This window comes from Lissotriton helveticus, chromosome 4_1 (genome assembly GCF_964261635.1).
Source record: "Lissotriton helveticus chromosome 4_1, aLisHel1.1, whole genome shotgun sequence".
Lineage (NCBI taxonomy): Eukaryota > Metazoa > Chordata > Amphibia > Caudata > Salamandridae > Lissotriton > Lissotriton helveticus.
Genome location: NC_136063.1, coordinates 1,935,635,597 through 1,935,648,114, shown reverse-complemented (window position 1 = coordinate 1,935,648,114; position 12,518 = coordinate 1,935,635,597). Strand labels below are relative to the sequence as shown.

At 45.6% G+C, this 12,518-nt stretch overlaps 1 protein-coding gene across 1 annotated transcript in view; it reads right to left on the bottom strand.

Annotated features, from left to right (window-relative positions):
• LOC144829455 (transmembrane 9 superfamily member 2-like) overlaps positions 1-12,518 on the bottom strand; it is a 1,692,131-nt gene that overhangs the window by 1,227,490 nt on the left and 452,123 nt on the right. The window contains exon 4 of the mRNA XM_078688619.1: positions 5,694-5,821. Coding sequence (XP_078544745.1) covers positions 5,694-5,821 — 128 coding nt within the window. The remainder of the gene's footprint in view (positions 1-5,693; positions 5,822-12,518) is intronic.

The following is a 12,518-nucleotide window of genomic DNA, read 5'->3' as shown; positions in this document are numbered from 1 at the left end:
TCACACTAGAAAGGGACCCCCTGACTCTACTATTGGGATATACTGTGCATGTACCCAAACACTGCAGGAAGCTTTTAGATATCACATTGCTACTAGCTAAACGACGATTGGCCTGTCGCTGGGGCAAAGTTTAAGGCATGGCTAAGTGATGTTATATATTGTCAAGAGCAGAATGCTGTTCATGCCGAGACACAGCCGGTGGCCCCTAGACCCTGAGAATTATGGGGGCCGCTTCAAGCTTATCTTATACGAAGGGCAGATAGGAGCTCAGGAACATCATCACAGGATGCTGGACAAGTACTGGTCGGAGGGGTGGGTTTGGAGTAGTCTTCTTGCTGTAGGCCCAATGGAATGGAAATTGCTAATGACCGGCGGCTCCATGGCTGAGTTGCATAACTAATTGTAACGGTGGGGATGCCCGATGGACATCTTGTGGTATGAACTGCCCTGTGTTTTCTCTACCTACATATCCCTGTTACTAAGTATAACATTGCTGTATTGAATAGTGAGAAATGCTGTTATCGCACATGAATAAGACAGGCGAGAGGCGACACCTGCAACTGATGTAAGAAGCCAGAATGGATATGCTATCACGACCCAATGTTACCTATGATGCACATGATGTACTATGAGAATATCTATAACTGTCTATGTCTTGAAAAGTTATAAATAAAGGTTAAAAAAAATACTTGTGGCGCACATTGGTGGTTCCTCTCTTTGACAGACTCAGGGAGACAGCGCAGCTAGCCGGTTTCCAGCCGCCTTGCATGAAGTGGTGGCTCCCCTGGTCATTGTCTGCACGTTCAATAGTCATCTTGGAGGCTAATGTTTGTCACCTCTCCCCCAGATGCCCCCTCCTTGGAGTTGACGGAAGACACTATAGTACACTGCTGGTCTCTGTGCTATTCCTAGAAACATGTGGCTAACGTAGGGAGGCCCTGGCATCTTGCTCATCTCCCTAGCACTCCCAGAGGCAGCCACACTCTACATGCCTCCCAAACGCATATGGTCTCCGGCTACTTCCAAACAACGTATTCATGGACCTCTCACGCAGCCTCCCAGAAAGAAGACAACATGGCCTTGACTAAAGAAGACCACATGTCCTCCCTTCATGACTCCAAGGAAGACTACATGAAGAACACAAAACAGATCTGAACTCTTGTTTAAAAGCTCTACAATATGAACTCCCCTCCAAATTCGCTCCATCAGCACGCAAACACTTGATTTGGACACTACCTGCCAAACTTTGACACAACGTGTAGACCTTTTGAGGAACACCACTGGTCGCCCTAAAACACATCTCCATGCCACGCTTCTGACTGGCGAGGACCGTGAGAAGTACTCTTGACTTGGAGGACTTCTTGGTGGTTCAATTTTCTGAGCTACTGGGAGCAGAGGGCCCCAAGGTCAAGTTGGAGCGTGTTCATAGAGTGGGCTTGCTGAACCAATTGGAGGGGAAATGGCCCAGAGAGGTCCTGGTAAACATGCCCTCTTTCAAAACGAAGGCAGCGAGAAAATTGAGTGAGGTGACCTTCTAAGAAGCATCATGCCAAGTGTTCCAGGATGTGGCCCCAGCAACCCTAGTTCGGCGACAACAATTGTGGTCCATCACCGATAAACTGCACCAAGACAATATCAAATACAGATGGACATACCCATTTGGTCTGGCTTTCTCCTACCACAACTAATCCCACCATTTTACGGATCTTCCAGAGGCGGAGGCCCAGCTCAGGGTGAAGAATGCCAATGCAGAACACGCAGCAGATCCAGCAGAACACCAGCCCACAAGCTCCAAGGCTGGAGGGGACTTTGGACTTTGGTTCACACAACGCCGTTCCAGAAAACAGGGGAAGCAAGGCACTCTTACCTGAAGCAAACATTTTTGACTCATCAAGGCGAAGACTGTTAATGGAACTGCAACACCCCCTTCTTTTGATCCTCACTATATGTGCCTAATGCTACAAGGTGCTAGTTGGTATGGCAGGTGGCAACATGAGGAATACTCTTTATTGTGAAATATTGTTCCTAGATTGTCATCGTACCTACTGACGTAGCTTTATACACCCTAAGTGACCCGATATTGATCTCTATTTCTTATAGATTGCTTGTTACCTTGACCACTAGCCTATCTACTAAAACGGTTCTACGTGGTCATGACTTACACGCACCCATTTTCAAAATGTCTTGACTGCTTCTTGATTGTTGGGAGTCATGTTTCCCATTTAGGTTAGTTTTCATATCCTCTTTATTGGTCCAAGCAGTAGATTGTTTTAAATGGGCTGGGGGGCATGAGGCGGGGAGCTTTGTAGGGGTAAGCGGACACCTGCATGAGGGGGGACAAGGGAGAGTGCTGCGTCACTGAAACGCCTATCTATCCTGACAATGGTGTTGACCACATCGACCTGGAGCATTAGGTGCCTTAAATCTATGGCCAAACGACAAAAATTATGGAAATACCTTCTTGATAAGCACTGGCAGATCCTAATCTTAAACACAGTTAGGAAAATAGGCTTTGCCACACACTCTAACCGATATATTATAGGTGCTCTGTGAGCCCCCCTCCCCCAAACATTGTGGCGTGACCTTTTTCTTTCATTTCTTTCTCATCTTCCAAACTCTAAGCAGTAACAAAGAGGGGCGTATATTGATGGTGAAGGGGACCCTGTCAGATAGACTGTGCACGATCACCTTGATCTACTCCCCAAACTCATCACAAGCTCCTTTCCTCCATTCCTGGAACCTGCAAATGGACAGTACACACCCGCATTGCACAAGCACAGGCAGCTTCACCACAGCACTTCAACAGAACCTCTGGTCTATAGGCTTGGTGGACGTGTGGTGAATGATGCTCCCTAACACCAGGCTATATAACTTATTTTCCACACACCCACTGCTCATACTCACAAATTATTCATCAATCTTTAACACAGGCCCTCTTAGCAGTCGAGTTCCACCCGATCGCACTGCCTGACCACGCCCCTGTCGAGTTGAACCTGGACTGGGATCCCACACCTAAACTGTGCCAATGGTTTTTCCCTGGGTCCCTTACTCAAGACTGTCTTTTCAGAGATGGCCTCCGTAAAACTATCCGAGAATTCTCCCAATTAAACAAACCCCAAGATACCAATCTGTTTACCACAGGGATGCTTTCACAGCAGTAATTAGAGGGAAATGGGTTGCTCTCGTCCGCACTCACCAAACAAAAGACCCAGGATAGACTAGCTCTCGAAGTGGAACTATATTCTGCTGAGAAGATGTATAAAGACACCCTTACTTTTGCACTGCAGAGGAAAGTTACTAACTTGAGAGCGAAACTAAATGCATGCTACAACAATACAGCCGAGTTCACCCTTTTGCACCTTAAACATTTGACGTACATTAAGAGGACAAAGTGGGCACCCACCTAGCATGCCGTCTCAAAGTGAAGCATGAGAAAGAATATATTAGCCACATTCACAGTAACACGGGGGAACTTGCCACATCTGAGCAAGATAAGGCCCAGCCCTTTCATGATTTCTGAATTTATCCACCTTTGACCTGCCTTGTATAGAGGCTCAACAAGACTATTTCGATGGTGTGGAGTTACCGCAAGTATCAGCAGCAGAGAACGAGGAGTTAGGTAGCCAAATAGGCAGGGAGGAAGTCCGAATAGCCATAACCACCTTCAAGGCGCATAAGTTCCCTGGACCCAATGGGTTTATAGTGCAATTTTATAAAACCTTTGGTGAAGAATTTGCCACCGCCCCCCCCCACCCCACCACCCCCTTCCCACCACCACCACCACCCTTTACTTCTTTTTAATCATATGGCAACAAACAAAATGGGCTCTTCCCTCAATGAGCGAAGCACTTATTTCGGTCATTCCGAAACCAGGGATAGATCCACAAATTTGTATTTCATATAAACCTATAGCCCTGCTAAATTTAGATACAAACGTCTACACTAAGACTTTGGCCAATCGACTAGAAAGGATTCAGCCCAATTTCATTCACCTGGACCAGTCTTCCTTTATTCCAGGGAGACAGACCCAGACATCTAAGAAGGATAGTACACCTGCCACCAAGAAACAGATTCCAGCTTTCTAACTAGTGCATGATGCTAAAAAGACCTTCGACAAGGTGGACTGGTCCTTTCTTTTATAAATGCGCCACAAATTTGGTTTTCATGTGCGGTTCATTGCCATGGTTCAAGCAAACTAAACAAACCCTTCTTCCAGGGTGGTGGTCAACGGGTTCAAACTTTTTCCGTTTGAGTCACAGTACCCGGCAAGGGTGCCCGTTTTCTCCACTCTTTTTTGCACTCAGTATAGAAGCAATAGCTGCTAAAATTAGAGCAACACCACAGATGCGAGGCATCTCTTTCGGTTCTGTAGACCATAAAACTTCACCTTTTGCAGACAATGTTTTGCTCTCTCTCTCACTTCCCCCACCACTTCCCCGGATACCCTACAACAAGAACAGGCCCTTTACGAAGCTGTAGCTGGATACTATATACATTTACACAAATCGCTTGACCCTGACCCTTCCCACACAAGATATGGAGAGGTTAGAGACTGTGACTCCCTTTAAATGGATGAATAAAAACATTACTTATTTGGGAATCAAAATGATCCCCAAGATCACTGATCTCGATCAGGCCAACTTCCACCCATTACTTTGTCAGCCTAAATTAGACATTAAGTGTTGGGCTCCCATGTACTTGTCATGGCTTGGCCGTATCAACGCAATTAAAATGACAGGCCTCCCCCGGGTTTTATATCTCTTTCAGGGTCAGCGAACTGACAACTCTTCGAAAAGCCCACTATAAAATCTTGTTTGATTGGTACCTCTACCCCACCAAACTGACAACCATACTCCCAACTATTTCAGATCTTTGCTGGAGGGGCTGAGGCTTCCTGAGAGACGTCCGACATATCTGGTGGGACTACCCGTTCTGGCCAGACATTTTAGCACAAATTAAAACTTTAGTGAGATAACCCCCTTCCATCTACTCCCGGCTTCACACTACTGGGTCTGCGGGACGAAACCCTGCATGTGGCTTTGCCTGGTGCCTGCAAAAACTGCCCTGGAGGCCACTTGGAAGAAAACCGCTGATCGTCCCTTATGCAATAGCATGCCAGGCTTTCACCTGCACTAACGATGGAGCAGATGAATGACATTCTACAAGACACATATAAAAATGTTGACTACAAATGGGGTCCTCTAGTTACATTTCTCTTAGAAGGTCTTCCGCTCACTGCCTGTCCAACCTGCACAAGACCCTTAAATCCCTTCCAGTTATGAGCCGCCTGAGGGTTTTTTAAATACCACTTCTACACTGTGCTGAGCTTGCAGCTGCACCTGGTTATGCCAATGCTCTTTGCCACAGCTCACTATCTGAAGCTTTTTTCCCCCCTCCATTTTTGTACTTTCCCGCATGGTTTATGGTTTACTATTTTGGGGCGGGGGAATATAAGGCACTGGATTTGATTTCTAATGCTTTATTAGACCCGATTTACTTGAGCAACAAAGTCACGTTTCTAGCAACTGTATCTGTCAGTAGTACTTCGAGGTAAAGGTTTGAGACTTCTAAATGAAAATGTGCCTGCAAAAACTTCAATAAAATGTGTTTGACAAAATCAGATTTATGCAAAAATGCCATGCAAGAATAAAATCAAACATCAGTAAAAGAAGGCAATTTTTAATAAACGTTACCAGTGATGCTGATACAGTTGCATTATTCCTTTTTTTAGGAAAGTAAGTTTACTCCGATCACCATCCTTGGAAAGATCATAGGATTTTGAACAAACTGTTGCACATATTTCGTTTTTCTTAAAAGTAAACTGCCAAAAGAAAAAAGTGATGAAAGCAAATTAAGACGAGTTCACATGTTTTGTGAAATATATTTATTTTCACTTCTGCCTTAAAGCCAGAGCAAAATGCAAACACAATTACACCAATTTGTCCTCCCCATTATCAAACAAAGCTGCCTCTTCCTTTTTGAGTACTTATCAATGTGTGCACAAAGTACTGTTAGTTTACAGCAACACTACAACAGATTGTGAGCCAAACTTTTGGTGGAAAAAACAAGAATCACAATGACTAAACAAAAATTACTAATCTGCAATCATAGTTCATTCTCATCACCTAGGTACCACTTGTAATTGTTTTCTCTTCATTTCAGTGCTTCACAAACTGTTTTGCTGCACTGCCTGTAACTGGTTTACCCCTCCTTTCCATCACTTGCTTTGCGTTTGAGTGAGACTTGTGAAGTGTCCTTGCCTGAGGATACTGCCACACCAATAGCAGTTTTCAATATATGTAGGGGTGAATGGTCCCAATCCCTTACTCGCCGTATTAGCTGAGCAGAATACACTAGGCGCACTTGTCCATGACAAAGCGGGTAAGCAAGAGAAATCTGAGAAGACGTCTGAACAAGTAAAGATGGTCGTTTATGAAGAAAGAATTCCAGTACATGGTTTGTACTTGGTGAATTTTATATTATCTGACTCTTTGATTCATAGAGTCAGTACAAGAGAGACAGCCAACACGTGTTTCGCACCCTACACATGGCCATCCGGCCTGGGGCTTCCTCAGGGCATAACAAACGTATTAGTGCAGGACTGGATGGCCCTGAAGTTCAAGCTTTTGGTAAATCTCAGAAAGTTACAGGCTATAATCCCAGTTTCGGTCGATCAGATCAGTCTGCAGCAGTTCAGACGAGGAGAGCCTGGATAACACCATTGACTGGAATTTTTTCCTCATAAACGTCAATCTTTACTTGTCCAGACCTCTTCTCAGACATCAATAGCAGTTAACGGATTCAGTGGCTGAATTAATGTTACCTGTGATTTCTCCACACCTCTCTTCGGTGCTACTCGCTATTTTCTTAATTAGATGCTATCCACGTTCATGTCGTACTTTCCCCTGTGCCCCTCCTCTTAACACTACTCCTATTTATACTTGGGTTGCACCAGACTATTTCTCCAAGTGCGATAGAAGAACAAGCACACTCCCGTTCAAACTAGGACCCCAGTAAATGAATGATGTTATCCAGGCTCTCCTCGTCTGAATCTCGTTATCCCTTTCTTAAGATTCCCTCTCATCATCCACTCACTAGCGAACACACAGAACTGGATAAGGAAGACTAGTGTTATATTACGTCACTCCTAAGGTAGGGAATATATATATTTCCTACCTTGGATAGGTTGCTTAAATCCAGGTCTTGGTGGAATTCAAGAAGAGAGGAGGCGGCTCTGATGTGGAATGGGAGGTCGTTCTACGCTTTAGGAATGACGTAAGATAATGCCAGTCTCCCTTATCCTGTTATGTGTGTTCGCTAGGATATGTGTGTGTGTATATATATATATATATATATATATATATATATATATATATATATGATGTTCTTAAGGATACATCTGGGACGTACACCTTGATGCACATAGTCTATGTCAGACATTACTAAACTTTTGTCAGAAATTCCAGTTTCTGATAGGATTAAGTATATAAGGACTGCCATTTAACCTGATGTCAGGGGAGGTCCTTCGCGTAGATTGCCGCCCGAGATTCTGTTTCAAACTGTCTCATTTACTGCCAGCACACTGCAAATGCTGAATCTTGCCTGAAGCTGATAAAGCGGAGTCCCGGAGGAAAATAATACAGTGTGTTTGCCTTTGACAGGGAACACGGTCTTTACGCCTCTGCTGATAAAGTCAGCCTTTGCCATCAACAAAGGTTGCAGTGTGTCTCTTCTCCCTAAGAAACTCTAGATTGCAAGCTGCTCTGCCTTCTATGCTCTCAGTGTAGTGCATAGAAGTAGACATTAGGGTGTTAGTTCAAATGTCATCTAGAACCTATGTTAGAAATGTTCATTTTGGCATTTTGTTCATTCTGGCAGGGAGATTGGTTAAGTTGGCTCCATCTTTAATAAATATCGATCAAAAGGGGTTCCTCCCTGGGAGGTATATCCAGGAGCAGACACACCAGTTAATTGGTAACATCGACTTGGCCGCAGAGAGATCGGACCCCTTGGCCATGGTGGCTCTTGACGCGGCCAAGGCGTTCGACAGAGTATGCTGGGTATACCTCTGAGAGGTTCTGTGGTCTATGGGTTTTGGCCCTATTTTTATCCGAACCCTGATCAATTGTTATCAGGGAGCCTCTGCAAAGATCTTCCTAAATGGTAAGTTGACCTCTAGCTTTAACATCCAAAGTGGAACAAGACAGGGTTGTCCCATAGCCCCCTGTTATTTAACATATACATAGAGCCATTGGCACAAGCAATAAGATTAGATGATTCAACCCCCCCCCCCTTCAAATGCCAGCAACATAGATGTAAGTTGGCCATTTATGCGGACGATCTGTTGGTATATACCAACGACCCTTGGGTGGTCATATCAAGAGTTGAAGCATTGCTGGAGGAATTCGGTTCTTTTTTAGGGTATCTAGCTAAAACTTCCAAAACAGAGGTAATGTGTTGGAATATTAACGCCTTAACCACGGCAGTTTTTCCGCCGCAGTGCGGGTGTTCTACAGAGTGGGCAGGGCTCCGTCGGCCGTTGGCAGACGGCAGCACCCGCGAGGTAGTGCTCCCGGAGCACGGAACGGGTTAACAACTGGGAATGTATGGAGAGTAAAGAGTACAACTATCTGGGCATCACTATCGTCAAGGATTTGGATAAAATCCCTCAGCTCAATTTAAACAAGATCATTAAAGAGATAGACCGCGTGGCAGGGATGTTCCCTTTCCCCGCTGCTGTTCGCACTGGCACTTGAGCCTCTCGCGGCATGGGTTCGCTGGGACAGAACGATTCGTGGATTGAGATGGACCTCCGAGTGGGAGGATATAATCTCTCTCTACACGGATGATGTTTTGCTCTACCTTACGTCCCCCAGGGAGTCCTTGATCGGTTTTCTTGATATATTGGCTATTTTTGGTAGATACTCAGGCTTTGCCATTAATTGGGGCAAATCAGTGTTGTTTGTTCTTAGCGGAGAATCTCTGGTTGCCCCGGAATCCTGCCCATTACAGATGGAGTCAGTGGGATTTCGATACCTAGGCATTTATGTAACTAAGGACTCAAGGCTACGATTTGATAATAACCTTAGGCCACCACTAGACAGGCTCCGTAGAGATGTAGCAAGGTGGAAGGCGTTGCCGCTTTCCCTACTGATATTGTTCAAGATGATGGTGCTTCCCCGCTTTCTATATGTTCTCCAAAATGCTCTGGACCCGGTGCCTCCCTCGTACTTCAGAGAAATGGAATCTCTCCAGAGACAGCTCCTTTGGGAAGGCAGACCGCGAATCGCATTCAACGAACTCGCCCTGCCTTGGTGTGACGGAGGGATCGGACTACCGGACCTCAGGAAGTATTATTGGGCCTCCCAGCTAGCGGCGATTAATCATGTGATCTATGGATCTCCAGGAGATCCCGGGTATGCGATGGATAGGGTCAGTTACCCGGTGGAGATAATACAAGGGCCCTGTATGCTAGAAAGAAGCGGCCAGTCTTGGTGGGACCGGCAGCGCATGCAGTTCAAGTGTGGCATTCAGCTAATCGACACCTTAAGGAAAGAGCCAAGGACCCCAAAGTGGGAAGACTGGCTCAATGCTGCGTTCGCTATGGCAAGCCTTGACCAAGGTAAGAAGGACGTAAACATCTGGCAAGCCCTAGTGTGCTGGGGGTCAGATTTGAGACTGGTATAATTACCCCTGGTTTCCCCTATGATTACATCAAGCTACCAATAAAGGGGCTGGTCTGGTTGACCTAAGCAAATGCAGCAGCCATAGGGTGCACAGCTAGATAAGACAGCTTGTCACAAGAATTGCAGATGCCTATTGGTGAGATGAGGGCAAAAAAAACAAGCATTTGCAAAGCAATAGGTCTCGCATTAGGAAAGTTTGAGCTATTGGTCATGTAAATGCCAAATTTTTAATTTATGTGTTGGTTTTGAAAATAGCGAAATTAATAGCTTTGTCATTTACAATGCCAATACTTTTATTTTTTGCAAATGCGACACCTATAGCATTTGTAATGCAACATGTTTTGTATTTACGGGACTTCGATTTATTGATATTACAAATAACAATGGCTTTTAACTTTTTTAAATAATTAATACTTAAATAAAAGTTATTGTAATTTATAATGGCAGTAGCTTAAACTTTTGTAAATAACTTTTGTGAAGATTATGTTCAATGTATTTTATTGTGACGAAAATCCAAGGACAGAAGTTAAATATTAACATCTTTATGTGACATTTGTAAAAAGCTTGAAACACTGAGAGAACATATTTGAACCAGTTGTTGTTGAATGGTTGCTGTGGTGCCGCTGAGTGATGTTGTGGTGGCGAAGAGTGATGCTGTGGCGTTCAGCGATGCTGTGGTAGCGCATAGTGATGTTGTGATGCTCCTGAGTGATGCTGTGGTGCCCCTGAGTGATGCTGTGGTAGGGTGATAGATAGATAGAGTGAGGGCGATAGATAGAGTGAGGGTGATAGATAGAGAGGGTGATAGATAGAGAGGGTGATAGATAGAGAGGGTGATAGATAGAGAGGGCGATAGATAGAGAGGGCGATAGATAGAGAGGGCGATAGATAGAGTGAGGGCGATAGATAGAGTGAGGGCGATAGATAGAGTGAGGGCGATAGATAGATAGAGTGAGGGCGATAGATAGAGTGAGGGCGATAGATAGATAGAGTGAGGGCGATAGATAGAGTGAGGGCGATAGATAGATAGAGTGAGGGCGATAGATAGAGTGAGGGCGATAGATAGATAGAGTGAGGGCGATAGATAGAGTGTGGGCGATAGATAGAGTAGATAGAGTGAGGGCGATAGATAGAGTGAGGGCGATAGATAGACTGAGGGCGATAGACTGAGGGCGATAGATAGACTGAGGGCGATAGATAGACTGAGGGCGATAGATAGACTGAGGGCGATAGATAGACTGAGGGCGATAGATAGACTGAGGGCGATAGATAGACTGAGGGCGATAGATAGATAGGTAGAGTGAGGGCGATAGATAGATAGAGTGAGGGTGATAGATAGAGTGAGGGCGATAGATAGATAGATAGAGTGAGGGCGATAGAGTGAGGGCGATAGAGTGAGGGCGATAGATAGAGTGAGGGCGATGGATAGATGTGTGTGTGTGTGTGGTTGTGTGTGGTTGTGTGTGTGGTTGTGTGTGTGTGGTTGTGTGTGTGTGTGTGTGTGTGTGGTTGTGTGTGTGTGTGTGGTTGTGTGTGTGTGTGTGGTTGTGTGTGTGTGTGGTTGTGTGTGTGTGTGTGTGTTTGTGTGTGTGTTTGTGTGTGTGTTTGTGTGTTTGTGTGTGTGTGTGTGTGGGGGTGTGTGTGTGTTTGTGTGTTGGTGTGTGTGTGTGTTTGTGTGTTTGTGTGTGTGGGGCTGTGTGTGTGGGGCTGTGTGTGTGTGTGTGTGGTTGTGTGTGTGTGTGGTTGTGTGTGTGTGTGGTTGTGTGTGTGTGTGGTTGTGTGTGTGTGTGGTTGTGTCTGTGTGTGGTTGTGTCTGTGTGTGGTTGTGTCTGTGTGTGGTTGTGTGTGTGTGTGGTTGTGTGTGTGGTTGTGTGTGTGTGTGGTTGTGTGTGTGTGTGTGGTTGTGTGTGTGTGTGTGGTTGTGTGTGTGTGTGTGGTTGTGTGTGTGTGTGTGGTTGTGTGTGTGTGTGTGGTTGTGTGTGTGTGTGTGGTTGTGTGTGTGTGTGTGGTTGTGTGTGTGTGTGGTTGGGTGTGTGTGGTTGGGTGTGTGTGGTTGGGTGTGTGTGGTTGGGTGTGGTTGGGTGTGGGTGTGTGTGGTTGGGTGTGGTTGGGTGTGGGTGTGTGTGTGGTTGTGTGTGTGTGGTTGTGTGTGTGTGGTTGTGTGTGTGGTTGTGTGTGTGGTTGTGTGTGTGGTTGTGTGTGTGGTTGTGTGTGTGGTTGTGTGTGTGGTTGTGTGTGTGGTTGTGTGTGTGTGGTTGTGTGTGTGTGTGGTGTGTGTGTGTGTGTGTGTGGTTGTGTGTGTGGCTGTGTGTGTGTGTGGTTGTGTGTGTGTGTGTGGTTGTGTGTGTGTGTGGTTGTGTGTGTGTGTGTGGTTGTGTGTGTGTGTGTGGTTGTGTGTGTGTGTGTGTGGTTGTGTGTGTGGTTGTGTGTGTGGTTGTGTGTGTGGTTGTGTGTGTGGTTGTGTGTGTGGTTGTGTGTGTGTGTGGTTGTGTGTGTGTGTGGTTGTGTGTGTGTGGTTGTGTGTGTGTGTGTGTGTGTGGGTGTGGGTGTGTGTGTGTGTGTGTGGTTGTGTGTGTGTGGTTGTGTGTGTGTGGTTGTGTGTGTGTGGTTGTGTGTGTGTGTGGTTGTGTGTGTGTGTGTGGTTGTGTGTGTGTGTTTGGTTGTGTGTGTGTGTGTGGTTGTGTGTGTGTGGTTGTGTGTGTGTGGTTGTGTGTGTGTGTGGTTGTGTGTGTGTGGTTGTGTGTGTGTGGTTGTGTGTGTGTGGTTGTGTGTGTGTGTGTGGTTGTGTGGTTGTGTGTGGGGTTGTGTGTGGTTGTGTGTGGGGTTGTGTGT